The sequence below is a fragment of the Bubalus kerabau genome, chromosome 18, assembly GCF_029407905.1.
Source record: "Bubalus kerabau isolate K-KA32 ecotype Philippines breed swamp buffalo chromosome 18, PCC_UOA_SB_1v2, whole genome shotgun sequence".
In the NCBI taxonomy this organism is placed as follows: Eukaryota; Metazoa; Chordata; class Mammalia; order Artiodactyla; family Bovidae; genus Bubalus; species Bubalus kerabau.
The window spans coordinates 38,961,610-38,984,290 of record NC_073641.1 but is presented as its reverse complement, the minus strand read 5'-3'; the positions used below and the strand labels follow the sequence as shown (position 1 = coordinate 38,984,290).

Here is a 22,681-nt window from a genome sequence, read left to right as displayed (position 1 = left end):
TAAGATCCAAGTTTTGGTTTCTTATAGAAAAGCTAAACAAGACACAAATAATTACTTGAATTGTTGGGAAATGAAAAAAGGTTTAAGCTATAATGGCTTTTCATGAAGCCATCAAATATGTGAGCATATACTAGGGCTAGAAATAATAGGCTGAAGTCAGTGATATTCACCGAGGTCCATGGATGTAATTTCTTGGCAGAAGTCTTGTGTTTGAGCTTTCTTTGTTTACAGATTCCAAACTCAGCCAGAATAAAGAGTAGGACACTCAGATGTGGCTTTGGTTTAGGTAGTTGGAAAAGGAGGACTATTTAACATTCTTTTTCAGATAATATTCGTTGATACGGCACTAAAAATGGACAAATATGTGAAGGTTTTTAGTTTTTTTCTCATAAAAAATTATTTCCAAGATTATGACACTGTTTGGGTGCAGCACCAGAATTACCCAGGTCTCTGCCCCACGGTATTCATGAAGTTAACATGAGCCTTCCAGAGTCAGGAGTCACAGTCTCTTTCTTCCCCACCCAAATCATCCATCTCCTTTTCTTCCTCCAAGTCTTTTTGAGCTGAGGACAGAGGACAGAAGATCTGGATGACATGAAACGTGGTTTATTTAGAAGTTCAGAATTGGTGGAAGGTGGTTAGTTCCTTTTTGGTCCTAGGCCAAGCCCTATACAATTTTAGGATATGTTTTAAATGGAGTTCATTATAGAGTGTCTCAGGTGAGAGAGTGAACTTCACCTCAATGAAAGAATTTTTTTTTTTCTATCAGATTTACCCACATAAGGTTGTTTCTCAAAGCTCAGGAGATAAAGGAAGATGCAAGATAGATTTTTATTGAAAGTAGCTTAAATATAAGTTTGGCTTGAAAGGTACTGTTTATTTCATCATTTACAAAATTATACCTAAAGATAGTAAGTCAAATGCAAAAACATATCATACGACTATAGTTAACCCTTTTCCTTTGAAGGTAAAATCATTGAGAAATGTTTATTTTCCTTAATAAAAGGTCTAATCCAAGTAAGGGTGCCTACAGGTAGTAAATTCACATTGCTTCCTCCATTGCTTCTCTCCCTTAAACCCACAAAGTCTTGCTGAACTTCATCGCTGAGTTGCGGGCCTTCACGTGGAGGCAGAGTGGCGTTCGGGTCTTACAGGTCCAGGGCCCAGTGGACAGAGAGGCTCTTATCCTCCACGCCGGCCACCATGTCTTCCACAGCATCCCAGTCAAGCTTGCTCAGGATGCTGCCTGTGCTCTCGGACAAGCTCTCCGTGCCACCTACCCCCAAAGGAGCCTCTGACTTTTCTTCAGTTGGTGAGGAGTCCTGTCAAATTGAGAAAAACAGTGAATTGTGGTCCTGAGGAAAAAAAAATAAATGGCACATGAGCTAAGTTTTCCAAAGGCCCTAGAGCTGCTCATCCACCAAAGAGGGACGGAAACGTGAAGAGGACCAGGGCTGTCACTGCCCAGCACATCTGGACTGGCGATGGGACGAACGAACATCTCTTGACACAACCAGACGCTGGCACGAGGCCTGAAGAGTAGACAGCGGACTGTCGCACCTCGAGTACAATATTCTGTTCTTACATTTCTGTTGTGTTTGGGTTGTGTTTTTTTTTGTTGTTGTTAAAAAGAAAATACGCAGTCAAGGAAAATTCTGAAAGACAAATGCTGGAGTATTCAGCCCAAAGTGTAGATGCTTTGAATCACAATTTCAAACTGACCTAACAACCCTGAAGTACGTCTACATCCCACACACACACAAATAAGTAAATATGCAAAGAAAAAACCCTTAAGAATACAACTAATCACCAGGCAAACCGAAACTTGGAGTAATACATACCTGTAACAGGGAACTGTGACTCTCGTGGAGAATCGCACGGATGTCTGAAGGTACCAACCACGGGCTCACCACAGTCTCTTCTCTCTCATACTCTATACATACTTCCTTGGTTTGAGGCGCGAGCCCAGCACTTCTGTGACTTTTTATACACTGCTGACAGGGAGCATCGGGGCCTTTCCAGGAAAAAGAACAAAGCATACTTTAGGACTGATTCATTGCTAAGTTTGTTCCTTATTGTGACTCTTACTGTCAAATCCAAGGCAGCCAATCTCATCTAATATTGGAATGACAAGGTCTGCTTGGCTTTAGGATTCTAGCAATTCCTGTTCTGTTGATGTGAGAGAAGGAAACTGAATTCTGGCCAACTCTTTAACTTTTTATTTTACATTGGAGTATGGTTGATTAGGAAAGAAAAGTGAAATCGCTCAGTCATATCCGACTCTTTGTGAACCCATGGACTACCAGGCTCCTCTGTCCATGGGATTTTCCAGACAAGAGTACTGGAATGGGTTGCCATTTACTTCTCCAGGTTGATTAACAATATTTGAGTAGCAATTAACAATGTTTGATTAACAATATTGTGTTAGTTTTCAGGTGTATACCAAAGTGATTTAGTTATACATATACATGTATCTCTCACATCCATACATGACCACTGGAAAAACCACAGCCTTGACTAGACGGACCTTTGTTGGTAAAGTAATGTCTCTGCTTTTTAATATGCTATCTAGGTTGGTCATAACTTTCCTTCCAAGGAGTAAGCGTCTTAATTTCATGGCTGCAATCACCATCTGCAGTGATTTTGGAACCCAAAAAAATAAAGTCTGACACTGTTTCCACTGTTTCCCCATCTATTTCCCATGAAGTGATGGGACCAGATGCCATGATCTTCGTTTTCTGAATGTTGAGCTTTAAGCCAACTTTTTCACTCTCTTCACTTTCTGCCATAAGGGTGGTGTCGTCTGCATAATCTGAGCTATGGCTATGGTTTTTCCAGTAGTCATGTATGGATATGCGAGTTGGACTGTGAAGAAAGCTGAGCGCCAAAGAATTGATGCTTTTGACCTGTGGTGCTGTGAAGACTCTTGAGAGTCCCTTGGACTACAAGGAAATCCAACCAGTCCATCCTAAAGGAGACCAGTCCTGGGTGTTCATTGGAAGGACTGATGCTGAAGCTGAAACTCCAATACTTTGGCCACCTCATGCGAAGAGTTGACTCATTGGAAAAGACCCTGATGCTGGGAGGGATTGAGGGCAGGAGGAGAAGGGGACGGCAGAGGATGAGATGGCTGGATGGCATCACCGACTCAATGGACATGAGTTTGGTTGATGGACAGGCCTCCGGGAGTTGGTGATGGACAGGGAGGCCTGGCATGCTGCGATTCATGGGGTTGCAAAGAGTCGGACACTACTGAGCGACTGAAATGAACTGAACTGAACTCAATTCATGTATCTGCTCTTTTTCAAGTTCTTTTTTCATTTAGCTTAATAACACTGAGCAGAATTCCTTGTGCTATACAGTAGGACCTTGCTGGTTATCTATTTTAAATATACAGCAAGTGTGTATATGTCTATCCCAGACTCCAAATCTATTCCTTCCCACCATTTGCTCCACTGGGGGACCATAAATTCATACTCTAAGTCTGTGATCCTGTTTTGTAAATAAGTTCATTTGTGTAATTTATTTTAGATTTCACATTTAAGTGCTATCATTTGGTATTTGTCTTTCTCTAACATACTTTGCTCAGTATAATTTTGTCTATCCACGTTGTTGCAAATGATGTTTCATTTATTGTTGCAAATGATGTTTCATTCTTTTCAATGGTAAGTAATATTTAATTGTATATATGTACATCTTCATTATCCTTTCCTCTGTGATGTACATTTGGGTTGCTTCCATATCCTGGCTATTGTAAACACCGCGGCAGTGAACACTGGGGTGAAGGTATCCTTTTGAACCATGGTTTTCTCCAGATACATGCCCAGGAGTGGGATTACTCAATCATATGGTAGCTCTATTTTTAGTCTTTTAAGGAACTTCCATACTGTTCTCCATAGTGGCTGTACTAATTTACAGTCCAACCAACAGTGTAGAAGGATTCCTTTCCCCCCACAACCTCTCCCAGCGTTTACTGTTTGTAGCCTCTTTTGACAATGGCCATTCTGCTAGCTACAAATCATTGTAGCTTTAATTTGCATTTTTCTAATAATTAGTGATAATGAGCATCTTTTCATTTTTTTTAAATTTTCTTTTCTTTTTTTTTTTTGGTGGGACCATGCAGCATGTGGGATCATAGTTCCCTGACCAGGTATAAAACCACTGCCCCTGCATTGAAAGTGGCGAGTTCCCACCACTGGACTACTAGGTAAGTCCAAGCATATTTTCATGTGCCTACTGGCCATCTGTATGTCTTCTTTGGAGAAATGTCTGTTTAGGTCTTCTGCTCATTTTTGGATTGGGCTGTTTATTTGAAATTGAGCTATGTGAACTGTTTGTGTATTTGGAGATTAACTCCCAGGCGATCCTATTGTCTGCAAGTATTTTCTCCTGTTCCATGGGTTGTCCTTTCATTTTGTTTTGGCTTCCTTTACTGTGTAAAAGCTTTTGAGTTTAACTAGGTCCCATTTATTTCCATGACTCTAGGAAATGGATAGAAAATGAGATTGAGGTGATTGCAAAAAGTGTTCTAAGTTTTCACCTAGGAGTCTTACAGCATCCAGTCTTTTTTTTTTTTTTTTTTTTTTTTTAGCATCCAGTCTTACATTTAGGTCTTTAATCCATTTGTGTTTACTTTTATGTATGGTGTTCTAATTTCATTTTTATATATCTAGCTTTCCAGTTTTCCCAGCACCATTTATTGAAGAGACTGTATTTTCTCCACTGTACAGTCTTGACTCCTTTGTCACAGATTAACCAACAGGAGGAGCATAGCTTTACCTCTGGACTGTCTGTCCTGTTCCACTGATCTATGTTTCTGTTTCTGTGCCAGTACCATACTGTTTTGATGACTGCGGCTTTGTAGTATAGTCTGAAGTCAAGGAACCTGATTCCTCCAGCTCTGTTTCTTCTTTCTCAGAATTACTTTGGCCATTCAGTGTTTTTTTTTTTGTATTTCCATACAAATTAAAGCTTTTTTTTTGGGTTCTAGTTGTGTGAAAAATACCATTGGTAATCTGATAGGGATTGCACTGAATCTTGGAGAAGGCAATGGCAACCCACTCCAGTATTGCCTGGAAAATCCCACGGACGGAGGAGCCTGGTAGGCTGCAGTCCACGGGGTCACAAAGATTCGGACAGATGAATCAGACATGACTAAGCAACTTCACTTTCACTTTTCACTTTCATGCATTGGAGAAGGAAATGGCAACCCACTCCAGTGTTCTTGCCTGGAGAATCTCAGGGACAGCAGAGCCTGGTGGGCTGCTGTCTATGGGGTCGCAGAGAGTCGGACATGACTGAAATGACTTAGCAGCAGCAGCACTGAATCTATAGATTGCCTGAGGCAGTAAAGTCATTTTGACAATATTGATTCTTCCAATTCAAGAATATAGCATATCTTTCCTTCTGTTTCCATCATCTTCAATTTCTTTCATCAGCATCTTCTAGTGTTCAGGCGTTTGCCTCCTTTTGTTGTTGTTCAGTCGCTAAGTCAGGTCTGACTCTTTGCAACCACATGGACTGCAAGACGCCAGGCTTCCCTATCCTCACTATTTCTTGGAGTTTGCTCAAACTCAAGTTTGAGTCGATGATGTCAACCAACCATCTCGTCCTCTGTCATCCCTTTCTCCTCCTGCCTTCAATCTTTCCCAGAATCAGGGTCTTTTGCAAAGAGTCAGCTCTTTGCATCAGATGGTCAAAGAATAGGAGCTTCACCTTAACCAGTCCTTTCAATGAAAATTCAGGGTTGATTTCTTTTAGGATTGACTGGTTTGATCTCCTTGCTGTCCAAGGGACTCTAGAGTTTTCTCCAGCATCACAGTTCAAAAGCATCAATTCTTCAGCACTCAGCCTTCTTTATGGTCTAGTGTCACATCCATAAATGACTACAGGAAAAACAGTAGCTTCAACTATGTGGACCTTTGTTGGCAAAGTGATGTCTTTGCTTTTCAAAATGCTCCCTAGGTTTGTCACAGCTTTCCTTCCAAGGAGCAACCATCTTTTAAATTCATGGTTGCAGTCACCATCTGCAGTGATTTTAGAGCCCAAGAAAATAAAATCTGCCACTATTTCCTTTTTTCTCCCCACCTATTTGCCATGAAATGATGGGAATGTTAAGTTTTAAGCCAGCTTTTTTACTCTCCTTTTTCACCTTCATCAAGAGGCTCTTCAGTTCCTCTTCACTATCTGCCATTAGGGTAGTATCATCTGCATATCCGAGGTGGTTGATATTTCTCCTGGCAATCTTGATTCCAGCTTGTGAGTCATCCAGCTCAACATTTCACATGATGTACTTTGTATAAAAGTTAAATAAGTAGGGTAATAATATACATCCTTGACGTACTCCTTTCCCAATTTTGAACCAGTCTGTTGTTCCAAGTCCAATTCCAACTGTTGCTTCTTGTCCTGCATACAGGTTTCTCAGGAGGCCTCCTTAGGTACATTTTTTATTTCTAGGTGTGTTTATCCTTTTTTATGCTATGGTAAATTGGATTGTTTCCTTGATTTGTCTCTCTGATCTTTCATTGTTAGTATATAGGAATGCAAGAGATTTCTGTGTATTAATTTTGTATCATGCAACATTATCAAATTCACTGATGGGCTCTAGTAGCTTTCTGGTGGCATTTTAGGATTCTCTACGTCTGGTATCATATAACACTTTTACCTCTTTTCCAATCTTGGATTACTTTTCTTCTCTGATTGCTGTGGCTAGGACTTCCAAATCTATGTTGAATAAAAGTGACAAGAGTATGCATCCCTGTCTTGTTCCTGATCTTAGAAAGAATGCTTTCGTCTTGTTCCTGATCTTAGAAAGAATGCTTTCAGCTTTTCACCACTTAGTGTGATGTTAGCTGTGGGTTTGTCATATATGGCCTTTACTCCCTGGTAGCTCAGATGGTAAAGAATCTGCCTGCAATGCAGGAGACCCAGGTTTGATCCCTGAGTTGGGAAGATCCTGTGGAGAAAGGAACGGCTACCCACTCCAGTATTCTTACCAGGAGAATTCCATGGATGGAGAAGCCTGGCAGGCTACAGTCCATAGAGTTGCAAAGAGTTGGACACAACTGAGCAACTAACACTGTCATGTTCCCGCAATGCACACTTTTGGAGAGTGTTTATCATAAATGGTGTTGAATTTTATCAAAACCTTGTTCTACATCTATTAAGATGATCGTGTCTAGTCAAAGTTATGGTTTTTCCAGTGGTCATGTATGGATGTGAGAGTTGGACTGTGAAGAAAGCTGAGCGCCGAAGAATTGATGCTTTTGAACTGTGGTGTTGGAAAAGACTCTTTGAGAGTCCCTTGGACTGAAAGGAGATCCAACCAGTCCATTCTGAAGGAGATCAGCCCTGGAATTTCTTTGGAAGGAATGATGCTAAAGCTGAAACTCCAGTACTTTGGCCTCCTCTTGTGAAGAGTTGACTCATTGGAAAAGACTCTGATGTTGGGAGGGATTGGGGGCAGGAGGAGAAGGGGACGACAGAGGATGAGATGGCTGGATGGCATCACTGACTCAATGGACGTGAGTCTGAGTGAACTCCAGGAGCTGGTGATGGACAGGGAGGCCTGGCGTGCTGCAATTCATGGGGTTGCAAAGAGTTGGACATGACTGAGCGACTGAACTGAACTGATGGCTTTTATTCTTCAACTTGATGTATCACACTGATTTGCAGATATTGAAAAATCCTTGCAGAGACTGGTTTAAGATGGTAGAGCAGAAGGACATGTGCTCATCATCTTCTGAGAGAGCACCAAAATCACAACTGTTGAACAACCATCGACCAGAGGACACCGGAACCCACCTAAAAAAGATACCCAATATCCAAGGACAAAGGAGAAACCACAACAAGATGGTAGGAGGGGCACAATCACGACAAAATCAAATCCCAAACCTGTGGGGCGGGCAACCCACACACTGGATAACAATAATACCAAAGAAGTTCTCACACTGTTGTGAAGGTTCTAGGCCCCACGTCAGGCTTCCCAGCTTGGGGCTCTGGCAAAGGGACTGGGAATCCTCAGGGCATCTGAAGGCCAGTGGGATTTGATTAAAGGACTCCCACAGGACTGTGGGAAACAGAGTCCACTCTTGAGGGCACAAACAAAACCTTGTATGCACCAGGACCCAGGGGAAAGGAGCAGCAACCCCACAGGAGACTGAGCCAAACTTGGCTATGAGTGTTTGAGGGTCTCCACAGAGGCATGGGTCAGCAGTGGCCCATTGTGGGGACCAGGGCATTGGCAGCAGCAGTCCTGGGATGTGTGTCTTGGCGTAAGTCCTCTTGGAGGTCACCATTAGCCCTACCATAAAGCCAGGAGATCAAATTGATCAAATTGCCAACATCTGCTGGATCAGAAAATCATCTGTTTCTGCTTTATTGACTATGCCAAAGCCTTTGACTGGGTGGATCACAATACACTGTGGAAAATTCTGAAAGAGATGGGCATACCAGACCACCTGACCTGCCTCTTGAGAAACCCTGTATGCAGGTCAGGAAGCAACAGTTAGAAATGGACATGGAACAACAGACTGGCTCCAAATAGGAAAAGGATACTCAAGCCTGTATACTGTCACCCTGCTTATTTAACTTATATGCAGAGTACATCATGAGAAATGCTGGGCTGGATGAAGCACAAGCTGCAATCAAGATTGCTGGGAGAAATATCAATAACCTCTGATATGCAGATGACACCACCCTTATGGCAGAAAGTAAAGAGGAACTCAGCCTCTTGATGAAAGTGAAAGAGGAGAGTGAAAAAGTTGGCTTAAAGCTCAACATTCAGAAAACAAAGATCATGGCATCTGGTCCCATCACTTCATGGGAAATAGATGGGGAAACAATGGAAACAGTGTCAGATTTTATTTTGGGGGGGCTCCAAAATCACTGTAGATGGTGACTGCAGCCATGAAATTAAAAGACGCTTACTCCTTGGAAGGAAAGTTATGACCAACCTAGACAGCATATTCAGAAGCAGAGACATTACTTTGCCAACAAAGGTCCGTCTAGTCAAGGCTATGGTTTTTCCAGCGGTCATGTACGGATGTGAGAGTTGGACTGTGAAGAAAGCTTAGCGCCGAAGAATTGATGCTTTGGAATCGTGGTGCTAGAGAAGACTCTTGAGTCCCTTGGACTGCAAGGAGATCCAACCAGTCCATCCTAAAGGAGACCAGTCCTGGGTGTTCATTGGAAGGACTGATGTTGAAGCTGAAACTCCAATACTTTGGCCACCTCATGCGAAGAGTTGACTCATTGGAAAAGACCCTGATGCTGGGAGGGACTGGGGGCAGGAGAAGGGGACGGCAGAGGATGAGATGGCTGGATGGCATCACCAACTCAATGGACATGAGTTTGGGTAAACTCCGGGAGCCGGTGATGGACAGGGAGGCCTGGTGTGCCTCATGGGGCCGCAAAGAGTTGGACATGACTGAGCGACTGAACTGAATTGAAAGCCAGGAGACTCCAGGATTGGGATGCCTCAGGCCAAACAACTAACAGGGAGGAAGCACAGCCCCACCGATCAGCAGACACTTGGATTGAAATTTTACTGAGCACAGCCCTGCCCACCAGAGCAAGACCCCCATTTTCCCCACAGCCAGTCCTTCCCATCCAGAAGCTTGCATAGGCCTCTGATCCTCATTCTCCAGAGGGCAAACAGAAGAAACAAGAATTATAGCCTCCAAAACAAAAACTACAATCACGGAAAGCTAACCAAAATAAAAAGAAATAGGATTATGTCCCAGATGAAGGAACAAGGTAAATCTCCAGAAAAACAAATAAATTAAGTGGAGCTAGGCAACCTTCCATAAAAAGAATGTAGAATAATGATAGTGAAGATAATCTAGGATCTTGGAAAAATAATGGAGAAGATGCAAGAAATGTTTACCAAAGACCTAGAAGAATGAACAGAAATGAACAGTAGACAAGAGGGAATCCATAGCAGAATAACTGAGGCAGAAGAACAGGTAAGTGACATGAAAGACAGAATGGTGGAAATCACTGCTGTGAAACAGAATATAGAAAAAAGAATGAAAATAAATGAAGACAGCCTAAGAGACCTCTGGGACAACATTAAACACACCAATATTTGCATTATATGGGTCCCAGAAGAAGAGAGAAAGGACCTGAGAAAATATTTGGAGAGATAATAGCTGAAAACATCCCTAACAGGAAATAGTCAACCAAGTACAGGAGGCACACAGTCCCAGGCAGGATAAACTCAAGGAAGAATAATACACTGAGACATATAGTAATCAAACTGACAAAAATTAAAAGCAAAGATAAAAATGTAAAAGCAAGAAGGGAAATAAAGACAACATACAATGGAAATCCCACAAGATTATCAGCTGATTTCTCAACAGAACCTCTACAAGCCAGAAGGGAATGAATGGCATGATATATTTCAAGTGATGAAAGGGAAGAACTTTCAACCAAGAACACTCTTCTCAGCAAGATTCTCAATCAGATTTGATGGGAGAAATCAAAAGCTTTCCAGACAAGCAGAAGTTAAGAGAATTCAGCACCATTAAACCAGTTTTACAACAAATGCTAAGGGAAATTCTCTAGGCATGAAAAATCCTTGCATCCCTGGGATAAATCCCACTTGATCATGGTGTATGATCCTTTTAATGTATTGCTGGATTTGGTTTGCTAGTATTTTGTTGAGTATTTTTGCATCTATGTTCATTGGTGATATTGTCATTTTCTTTTTTTATGTGCCATCTTTGTCTGGTTTTGGTATCAGGGTGATGGTGGCCTCAAAGAATGAGTTTGGGAGTAGTCTTTCCATGGCACTCTTTTGGAATAGTTTCAGAAAGACAGTTTTGTTAACTCTTCTCCAATTGTTTGATACAACTCACCTGTGAAGCCATCTGGTCCTGGACTTGAGTTTGTTGGAAGTTTTAAAATCAGTTTCAATTCAGTACTTGTGATCGGTTTGTTCATATTTTCTATTTCCTGATTTAGTCTTCAGAGATTGTACCTTTCTAAGAATGTGTCCATTTCTTCTAAGTTGTCCATTTTATTGTCATATAGTTGCTTGTAGTAGTCTCTTATGATCCTCTGTATTTCTGTGGTGTCCACTGTAACTTCTTTTTCATTTCAAATTTTATTGATTTTAACCCTCTCCCTTTTTTTCTTGAGTCTGGTTTATCACTTTTGTTTATCTTTTCGAAGAACCAGCTCTTAGTTTCATTGATCTTTTTCAACTGTTTCCTTCATCTCTTTGATTTATTTCTGCTCTGATCTTTATGATTTCTTTCATTCTACTAACTTTGGATTTTGTTTGTTCTTCTATCTGTAGTTGCTTTAGTTGTAATTTGATTTGTTGTTGATAATTTAGATTGTTATTTGAAGTTTTTCTCATTTCCTGAGATAAGATTGTATTGCTGTCAACTTCCCTCTTAGAACTGTGTCCCATAGGTTTTGGATCACTGTGCTTTCATTGTCATTTTTCTCTATTTCTTGGTTTCTTTAGGGACCCATTGGTTGTTTAGTAGCATATTGTTTAGCTTCCACATATTTGTGTTTTTTCCAGTTTTTTAACCTTGTAGTTGATTTCTAATCTCATAGTGTTGTGGTCAGAAAAGATGCTTGATATAAATTTCAATTTTCTTAAATTTACGAAGGCTTGCTTTGTAGCCCAGCATATGATCAATCCTGGAGAATAGTCCATGTGCACTTGAGAAGAATGTCTATTCTGCTGCTTTTGGATGGGATGCTCTATAAATATTAGTTAAGTCCATCTGGTCTAATGTGTCATTTAAGAACTGTGATTCTTTATTGATTTTCTGTCTGGATGATCTATCCACTGATGAAAGTGGGGTGTTAAAATTCCCTACTATTATTGTGTGTTATTGTCAATTTCTCCTTTTATGGCTATTAGTATTTGCCTTATATATTGAGGTGCTCCTATGTTGGGTGCATGTATGTTTGCAATTGTTATATATTATCTTGGATTATTATGTAGTGTTCTTCTCTCTTGTAATATTCTTTAAAGTCTATTTTGTCTGATATGAGTATTTCTACTCCACCTTTTGATTTCCATTTACAAGGAGTATCTTTTTTCATCCTCTTACTTTCAGTCTGTAGCTGTTCTTTCTATTGTTCTAAGGGTATGTGAGGAGGCCACTCCTCTGCATTAGTTTGCTCAGCTTAAGATGGGGATAAGAGTTGCCCTATCAACCTGGCATTAACAACCTGAGAGTTAAAAGGAGGATGAATGTGAAACTATGTTTTAAATTGTGAAAAGTAACAGCAGTTGAGGGATGGGCTGGAGGAGATGTCAGGAATTGAGATAATGAGTTATAATTTCTTTCTCTCTAGCTGATCAGAGGAGAGCTAATTTGGCCATACTTATGGGTCTATGTGCTCTATGGCTATGTGATCACAGCACCTTCCTGACTACTTGTTTTTAGGTTGAGCAGTACGCTTATTAAGCCCATTACCACCATCCAGCCACACTCTTCATACTAAACTCTGTATTTGACATTTCTAAGAGTGATTTATGATTTAAAAATTTTTAGTATTAAGCCCCAGAACTTTCTATCCTTTATCCCATACCTTTTCGGATGATAACTGGAGATTGTACAACCTTTCTAACCGCCATTTTGGCTGCACCAGCTTTTCTCTGTGTGGTAAAAGTAGCAGTTTCTACAAAGACAGGAAAACTCCTTCAACCTTCCGTATGTATGTGTAATTTTTCATCTTTCAGGTTGTAAATTCACTGACAGAAATCTGATTAGTAGAGGCCCAATGGCTCAGCAGTAAAAAGTCCACCTGCAATGCAGGAGACATGGGTTCAACCCCTAGATAGGGAAGATGCTCTGGAGGAGGGCATGGCAATCCACTCCAGTATTCTTGCCTGAAAAATCTCATGGATAGAGGAGCCTGGTAGGCTACAGCTCATGGGGTTGAAAAGAGTTGGACATGACTGAAGCAACTGAGCACAGTAGAAGATGGCTGATTTGAACCAAGAAAGCAAACCGAAAGTGTAGCTGAAGGAAGGGAAAGTCTACTTTGAGGCTTGGGATCTCTATAGGACAACCACAGACCTTTCTCATCTGGCACATGTGCCTCAGCAACATCTCTGGCAACTGGAAAATCCAGGCATATAAGCCTATTCCCAGTGGAATACCTAGGCAAAATGCCAAGAGAATGATCAATTAAGGGTTCTTAAATTCCAGGATTGGTAGCATCCATTTACTGTATATGTTATTGAAAATATTTTACTTATAATCCTCAACAACTCTATGAGGCAGATTTTTAAAAACATATCTGACGACACAAAGTAAACAAGGGAGCTGGGCTATGAACCTGGACGATTTCAAAGGCTAGACCTATTATTTATGCCTATAATGCCTCTCAGATACTTATATAGTCTCTATATATTGTTTTTGATAGACTTAACTATAAAACAAGGGGAAAAAAAGACGCTTACCTGTAACAGTTTGCACACAGGGCTGAATAAAACAGCCAAAAAAACCACTGTATACTGCTTTATAAAAGACAGATAGCAACATGTATAGTCAAACTCACAAGTATTTTCAGGAAGATTTCTTTTACAGAAGAACTTCAGGGAATTGTTAAATTTTGATGGATCCACACTTCTCATCTGTACAATGACTAAACTTGCCCCGGTGGGGTCAAGTTGACTGTTTCATTGACTGGGTTTCTCCATTGCCTCTGAATGCTGCCAGGGGAACGGCTGGTTCTGAGTGTGGCAGAGGCAGTCAGGAAGGTCACTGTGTTCACAGTCCCTCAAGCTGCCTCTACTACCTTACCTTTAGAGATCTAGGGAAGCTAAGTGACAGGCCCCTCGATAACAGCTAGTCATATACTGTTCTATGATTACTGTGTAAGTACTATAATATCTGCCCATTAATATACTTGAATAATAATTAGCTTATAAATAGCTATTTTTAGGCAAAAAACTAGATAGCCTTTTCCCCCATTTATCTGATTATTCAATTATGCTAAAGCTTTTGACTGTGTGGATCAGAGCAAATTGTGGAAAATTCTTCAAGAGATGGGAATACCAGACCACCTTACCTGCATCCTGAGAAACCTGTATGCAGGTCAAGAAGCAACAGTTAGAACTGGACATGGAACAATGGACTGGTTCAAAATTGGGAGAGGAGTACGTCAAGGCTGTATATTGTCACCCTGCTTATTTAACTTCTATGAAGAGTACATCATGCAAAATGCTGGGTTGGATGAAGCAGAAGCTGGAATCAAGATTGCCAGAAGTATCAGTAACCTCAGATATGCAGATGATACAACATTAGTGGCAGAAAGGGAAAGAAACTAGAGAGTCTCTTGATGAGGGTAAAAGAGAAGAGTGAAAAAGTTGGCTTAAAACTGAATATTCAAAAAATGAAGATCATGGCATACGGTCCCATCACTTCATTGAGGATAGATGGATAAAAAGTGGAAACGGTGACAGATTTTATATTCCTGGGCTCCCAAATCACTGCAGATGGTGACTGCAGTCATGAAAATAAAAGATGCTTGCTCCTTGTAAGGAAAACTATGACAATCCTAGACAGCATATTAAAAAGCAAAGACATTACTTTGCTGACAAAGGTCCATAGATTCAAAGCTATGGTTTTCCAGTAATCATGTATGGATGTGAGAGATCATAAAGAAGACTGAGCGCCAAAGAATTGATGCTTTTGAACTGTGGTGCTGGAGAAGACTCTTGAGAGTCCCTTGGACTGCAAAGAGATCAAACCCGTCAATCCTAAAGAAAATCAACCTTGAATATACAAAAGACTGAGGCTAAAGCTCCAATACTGTAGCTACCTGATTTGAAGAGATGACTCACTGGAAAACACCCTGATGCTGGGAAAGACTGAGGGCAGGAGGAGAAGGGGGTGCCTGAGGATGAGATGGGATGGCATCATCGACAAAATGGACATGAGTTTGAGCAAACTCCAGGAGATAGTGAAGGACAGGGAAGACTGGTGTGTGGCAGTCCATGGGTTTGCAAAGACTAGGACATGACTTAGCAACTGATACCACCACCACCACAAGATGAAGAGAGTCTTGCTACCCTCAAATCATTTAGTCTATAATGGGACAAAACCAACTTTATACATAACTACAACATAAGACCCATTGCAGCAGTGCCTCACAAGGGGCAGAAACACTGAACTGAGGATTCAGAGAACAAATAAAAAAACCTGATTTGTTTGTTACCAGGGCTACTGTGCTGCTGAGCTCAGTCGCTCAGTCATATCCAATTCTTTGTGACCACACAGACTACAGCCCACCGGGCTCCTCTGTCCATGGGATCATCCCAGCAAGAATACTGGACTGGGTTGCCATTTCCTCCTCCAGGGGATCTTCCCGATCCAGGGATGGAACCCCCGTCTCCTGCGCTGGCAGGCAGATTCCTTCCCACTGAGCCACCTTCAGGACGTCCCCACCAATGCTACTACTATCTGTCTCTACTGTTCACACCGCTGTGCAAGCTAAGTGTTCGCCAATTCAAAAATGAAAACACAGATGTTAAAATCATTCCATCAGGTTAGAATAGCTAAATAACTGAAATTAGGGATGTCTTCCAAGACACTGGAAGGGTATCATTACGGTAATAAGGGGAAATTTCAGTGTTGGAATGGGAGCACACAGCATGTGTTTGGAAAACAAGCCTGCAAGTGTCATGGGTTATCTGGATTTTATGAAGGAAGGAGGCTAAGGAAACCGACGGGGAAGACACCTTGCAGGCTAGGGAGAGGGTCTGGACTTATCTGCACAGGCTGGGGGTTACTGAGGACTTCTGCGTACCTCGGCAGCAGGAACACCTCATCAAGCATAGCTCAGCAAGAGGAGGCACGTAATGGGTCCAAAGGGGGCCAAGGTCTCAGCCCAGTCAAGTGCAACGTAACATTACAAGCCTAACACTGGACAGGTCCAAGAAAAAAGATGTATTTCCACATAATCCAAGACTTTTCCATATGACATTAAGAAACCATGATTCAAGTTTAAAATCCTCTCCAATTCTGGATATTTAATTTTTGTAAATGTATAACTTATAAAATTAAAAAAAAAGTTTTTAAAGGTTACTATTTTGAAATTCTAGTTTTAAAAAGAACAGTTTTCTTATTGTAATCTGTCACCCAAAATCAAGAGTTAACAAAATTATAAAGTTTTATCTAAAGGATTGTGATTTATGGAAACTCCAATTTTCTCAACTGAGGCAGCATACTAAAGGTCACATTTTAGATGTGGCCCTGACTGGGTTTGAATACAGACTCTAACACTTCCTAGATATCTGATCTTGGGTAGTTATTTCAATTTTCTCTGCCTTAGCTTTCTGATGCTTAAAATGGGAACACAGTACTACCTTTCTAACAGAGTTGTAATTCTAATAATTAAACAGAACCTGGCTCACTGGTTATTATTATACAGTCTTAGCTGTATATATTTATACTACATGTTAGCTATGATTATACATTTTTAAACAAATAAATATGTTTTACTTTAGTAACAAAAACCCAAATATGGCAAAATTAATTAAAGGAAGGCTAGTCCAGGCCAGGACACTGGAGTGGGTAGTCTTTCCCTTCTCCAGGGGATCTTACCAACCCAGGGATCGAACCCAGGTCTCCTGCATTGCAGGCAGATTCTTTACCAGCTGAGCTACCAGGGAAGCCCACCAATAAGTAAATAACAGATATTGTATGTTCAAATATGGAAAAGAATATTCAAAAATGGTAAAAACATATTATTTCCATCTGAACTTTCTATTCCTCCTCTATGATATATCCATCCTGTAATCTATTAGAAGTTGATTGTAAAAATGCCTACATCTTTAACCAGACACATCAAAGAAACTGATTCCCAAATAAGTCATATCACACAGAATTAAAGGCCATTAGTTTATGAAGATTCCTAGGGTCTTCTCATTTCAAAGTAATAGAACAAATAATAGAACAAAATTCCAGTACAGCTAAATCTTCATCAATCTCTTGCATTCTCTTGAAATGGGAACTGCTTTTAACTGAGATTTAAAACTTTTCACTAATGAAAACACAACTCTGGAACCAAGAAAGAATAGGTCCAAATTACACAAGATAAAAGAAAGCTCTCAATCTTACCACGTGGCCAAGGTGAGCCTTGAGATTGCCCGCAAGGTCTCCCCTTTTGGGTATAACTTGGTTTGGTGGATGTATGTCTGACTTTTCCAGGTCTGTATATTGGAAAATTGTGACCATGCCGATTCTCTCTGAAGTAGAAATCACATAATTATATTCTAGAATCTTCTATCAGTGATTTATTTCAAAAATCCAAATTCCAGCTCAGATTAATACATTGATTTGACTTGGCTTATTCTGTACCTCAGTGGTCATTTAGTGTATAGTAACTTATACCTCAAAGTTTACTCATTTTTTTCCCCAAAGAAATTAGTTTTTAGTATCTAATCATTTCAAAAGCTGTATACATTTGCCAGTTATTTATGTATTAAATAGTGTGCATTATTCTAAGAAATATTCAAAGAGAATCTCTGCTATTTTGATTACACCTCAAATTACACACAAGTAATATGATTACATCTAGGTTGTGTTGGGTAGCATTTCCTCTAGGTTCTTAAGTTACAAGATCATGTTTACAAACCTAATCAGTTATTTTGTCAAAGGTGGTAATTTTTAACAACATTAAACTGCTACTTCATTTCCTCCTTATGTGTCACTAACAAATTTTGTGTTTGTGTGCCATATGAGAAACTTTACTCTTGGGTGCTTTTTTATAGCATCCATGTTTAATTAATCTTTGCCTACTGAACTGATATCCAAACTGAGTGCAGGTCATTAATTTAAGAAACATGATAGTATCTACAACTGAATCAGCAATAACTGGGAGGGGACAGCAGAAGAAGCAGTAAGCTGATGAGGACCATCGTTTTCCTACAACAGTGGAACCAACTGGAGAAACAGGGAGAGCAGCTAGGAGGCAAATTACAGAAGGAATGTCACAAAAACTACAGAAAGGAAGAAAACAGGATTGAATGGATATAAAAATTGTATTAGGCATTCAGAAGTGCTTTGTTATGTCTTACTTAGACATTTAATGCCATTTTTGTCCTTTTCCTTGCTGATTCTATAAACTGTTGAAAACTAATGATGGCACTGTTTCCCCCTTCACTTTATTACCATATTTCAGAGCAAACACACTGAACCTGAGTCCCAATGGTGCTCCACACTATCACGCCTGGCGTTATCTTGCCAAATGGCACGCCAAACCTCGTCTTACCCTCTTGGAGAAGGGGAGTGTTGCCTTCTGGGAATCTGAGCTTTTCTGGGTTTGTTAGGCAATGGTTTCTGAGCAGCTGCTGGAAGTTGTACTGATTCAGATAACAGTTCATTCATCAGAGTGTATGCTTGTGAGATTCGACGACTATAGTGGTCTGAGAGTAGCAATCTTTAAAATAAAAAATTAAATAACATTTAGTAAGAGAGTCCCTTTCGTTTCATATTTCTAGAGGGAACACGGTGTTTGAAGACCACCTAGTAGTGATTTTCTTCAATGCAGTTCAATGCAAATTCAAATGTCAGATTTCTGAAAACCATTAGGAGGTATTATTAAAGGCACCTGTGGGGTACTTAAAAAACACACACACGTATTTGGATTGGATTTCAGAAATAAAGTTATAAAATTTGAAAGCAAATTCCTAAAAAGGATAGTGGAATCTACTTATTTTCCCTGCAGTTGTCTCCCATACTTTTCTATTTATCAACAAAAAGGGACTACTGTGAAAACTAGAATGCCTAAGGCATTATCTATGGTCTCAAGTGAGTGAGAGAGAATGATTAGGGTATAACTACCAAACTCACCTGTCTTTTTCATGCTTCATCTTTTGTCTCAGCCTGATTTCCCTTGAAGTCATGTAAAACTGCACAAGAAATAACCAGTTAGTTCATTACCATTCAGTTCAAATAATTAAACCATTACAATCCACTGAAAACATGAAAATTCCACTAATAAATTTTAATAGGAAGCTAAAATATAATTTTGCTATTTAGGAACAGTATAAAACAATGTCATATTTGATGAAGGTTCCTACTCCAGCCCAAAACATGAAAATGTTAAAGCATCACGTAATTAAAATAAAATCCAATTTAATAAATAGAGTACAAAGTCTACTTTAGCAGCTAAATTCATATATTTCCTTAAAAGGACAGATCCTTATCAACTACAACTTAAAATGGAAAATAGGAACATTTAAGAATGGAGACACCTATATTTTGTACTCTGTCTTGTGATTAATCTCACCAAGAGCTTGGTTGATACAAACAGAAATGAGTGAGACATTCAAAACCATCATTTTAATGTTTTAAAATGTTTGCCAGAAACCTACTACAGTAGGTTTATTGTGACTTGTAAACTCTTCAAAATGCACGTGACACAGGATAAACTGGCCAACATCAGCTATAAATATGTCTTATTCCAAAATATTAAGAGTAACTGTTGAATTACTAATGAGGGTAAGTCCTTTCACAGGGACGACTGTGTATATAAAAACATACACAGAGAAGTGAATTCACTTTCTCAAGGTCCTATATAGTAGTCAATAATAAATTCAATGTTTTATTGATTTCTGATAAAAATGTAAATCTTAAATTACATTAACCCCTCACTAGTTCCATACCTTTACCCAAATAGAAACTAAAAATTTACCTGCAATACTGAAGGAGATGTCACAAAGTCTAAGAACGAAATAGTCCCAACACCCTCAGAGTTAATTTATTCTAAATTTGGATATAATTCTAACCATCTGGGGTATCTGCCTGGCTGATGGGAGGGTGATATGGGAACTCACCCTCCATGGGGTGGAAGAATACACATATATACACGCACTGAAAGATTCCGGTCTTCAAGTAGCTCTGAAGGTCATTATCATGTCTCCAGAGCTATCAACAAAATGTTATATAATGTCAGCATGCCTTCTACAGACACAGGTAAATAAATGACATTAAGTAATAGTTCACCTAGTTTTGCACATTTGGTGCTTAAATGTGACAATCTTTCTTGGAAGATTCACTTATTTTATAAAATGTATTTCCCTAATGATGGTGAAAAAATGAAGTATTATATTTATTTCAGATTACAAAGTAAAAGATACACTATAATCCAAATGTAAATATGACTTTCAGAGTTATGTAATCATCCAAGTAATACTGCCTTATTTCATCTTCTGAAGAAAAACACTGAAGGAAAAAAAAAAGATATCCATAGTCAGGACTCGGTAAACAAATGTTGACAGTTTAAAGGAAAGCTGAACACACACAGAAGTGCCACTGTTCTGCTGGTACACGACTGGACCATACTTTAAAAAGCTTTTTTTGTAGACAACTTACAGAGAGAAAATTGATTTTTAAAATGCCTTTACTACACACATAGTCAAGTTGTTTGACTGCAACTGACTTTCATTGATAATTAAAGGAGTGACTTCAGTGTCACCCAGTCCCTTGATCTCTTCATTCAATGGTTAAAATGTTACAGCTATAATTAGCCTCAGGGAGAAAAAATATTTAAGACAGTTGAATAAAACATGGTTTGTAGTTCCTTGCTACATTTTGTTAAGGTAATTTCTTAATTTTCCCTGACTTAAGTAAAATGCTGACTTTTCTACCAAATAATAAATGATTCCAAATTATGTTCATCCTTCTCTTGAATACCTGCCAGGAAAAAGTTATGCATTTTCTGTGATAATTCCATTACCCTTGATACTGCAGACTTACTGGGTTATTCCTGGGGCAGAAAGGATCATGCTCTTGCCCTCTCTTCTCTGCCAGCTGATTTAAGTACTCTGCCATTCTTTCTTTTCGTTTTCTTTTCATCCAGACTTGAATCTCTCTTCTCTCCTTCTCAGTTCTTTGTGGACGTCTACCAGAGGGATGCTGAATCCTGAGGAATTTAACCAGCAGCGCATCACTTGATGTTAAATTGTTATGGGGATAGTACATGTATCCCACTGTTCACTGCAGCACTATTTACAATTGCCAGGACATGGAGGCAACTTGAATGTCCACTGGTAGATGAATGGATAAAGAAGATGCGGTACATACATACAATGGGATATTACTCAGTCATATAAAGGAATTGAGTCAGTTGTAGTGATGTGAATGAATCCAGAGCCTTGTCATACAGAGTAAGTCAGAAAGAGAGAAACAAATATTGTATATTAATGAATATATGTGAAGTCTAGAAAAATGGTGCTGATGAACACATGTGCAGGTCAGGAACAGAGGTACCGATGTGGAGAATGGACCTGTGGACACATTTGGGGAAGGAGAGGTTAAGATGAATTGCGAAAGCAGCACTGATGGATACACACCACCATGAGTACCTTGGACAGCTGGCGGAAAACAGCTGTCCAGCACAGGGAGCTCAGCTCAGTGCTCTGGGATGACCCAGAGGGGTGGAATCGGGGTAGGGTGGGGACAGGGGTGGGAGGGAGGCTCCAGAGAGGGAATACATGCATACATATGGGCTTTCCTGGTGGCTCAGACAGTAAAGAATCTGCCTGCAATGCAGGAAACCTGGGTTCAGTCCCTGTGTTGGGAAGATCCCCTGGAGGAGGGCATGGCATCCCACTCCAGTATTCTTTTGGGTTTTCCTGGCGGCTCAGATGGTAAAGAATTCACCTGCAATGTGGGAGACCTGGGTTCGATCTCTGGGTTGGGAAGATCTCCTGGAGAAGGGAATGGCTACCCACTCCAGTCATATGCTTTGATGTCTAGTCAATTTGCTCCAACCTGTCCCCTGAAATCCACTGACAAAAATCTCAGGTCACCAAGAGCCTCTTCAGTCTTCCTCCTACTAGACTTCTCTATAGTATCTGGTGCAACTGGCTTCTCCTTTCTGCTTTAAACTCTCTCTTACCTGGGTCTTTTTCTCACTCTCAAAACACAACACAATCTCTTATACTGGGCATCCTTCTTCTCTGCTCACCACCAATATGAATGTTTTTAAAGGTTCTGTTTTGGATTTCTTCATCGATCTATTCCTAGACCATCTCAATCACTTCCAAAACTTATTACACAGAGATGACTTCTAAACTGGAGCCCTCCTGGATCCAGATCTGGCCTCAGGTTCCTGCCCAGGCTGTACTTCCCAGAGTCCAACCTGAGCTAATGAGGAGCATGGCAGCGATGCTGTGGCTGGCCCCAACCTATACGAGACAGGACTCCTCTGAAGTTGTCTCTGGCTTGATGTCTCACCACTGACCCAGCTGAAGCTTTCCTAGAACCACACTGTACTCTGGACTTAACTGACTCAGCCTTGTCTCCTCCTCAGGGAGGGGCCAGACTTGCACTGTGGTCTGATGCCTCACTTGTGATTTTCTTCCTCTCAGGCATTTTCTCGATACAGCTTTTGTACATCTAATCCCATCCTGGCTTCTACACAAACAGTACTAACAGTGGCCCAAGAAAAAAGGTGGTGTGAGACAGCAATTCAGGGCCGACTCGAAACACGCAGCATGGGAAGAAGACACCATCCAAACATGAAGATGGGTTATGGACAGAGACAATGTGGTTTTACACTAGACACCTGCTTTTCTTCTAGGAGTCTGGACTCTCGGGATGCGCCAGGCAGAGAGTACCCTAACCAACCAACCCCCAATGAATCAATAAGCCAAAAGGTGTATGTTTCCCAAGGAAGCATCAGTAGAAGA

General features: G+C 40.3%; 1 protein-coding gene across 10 annotated transcripts in view; it reads right to left on the bottom strand.

Moving 5' to 3' along the window:
* Positions 1–817: 817 nt before the first annotated feature.
* The window catches only part of CPLANE1 (ciliogenesis and planar polarity effector complex subunit 1), a 116,902-nt gene continuing 95,038 nt past the window's right edge, over positions 818–22,681 (bottom strand). For 6 of the 10 annotated variants that reach the window (XM_055555255.1, XM_055555257.1, XM_055555254.1 and 3 more), the window contains 7 exons: positions 20,745–20,910; positions 18,837–18,895; positions 18,256–18,423; positions 17,103–17,230; positions 12,562–12,651; positions 1,842–2,014; positions 818–1,322 (listed from right to left, as the gene is read on the bottom strand). In XM_055555255.1, the coding sequence (XP_055411230.1) occupies positions 1,149–1,322; positions 1,842–2,014; positions 12,562–12,651; positions 17,103–17,230; positions 18,256–18,423; positions 18,837–18,895; positions 20,745–20,910 (958 nt within the window). In that variant the 3' untranslated portion in view covers positions 818–1,148. Of the gene's footprint in view, positions 1,323–1,841; positions 2,015–7,498; positions 7,804–12,561; positions 12,652–13,052; positions 13,136–17,102; positions 17,231–18,255; positions 18,424–18,836; positions 18,896–19,822; positions 19,914–20,744; positions 20,911–22,681 lie in introns of those variants that run through there. The other 4 variants (XM_055555256.1, XM_055555258.1, XM_055555259.1 and 1 more) reach the window with 4 other exon arrangements.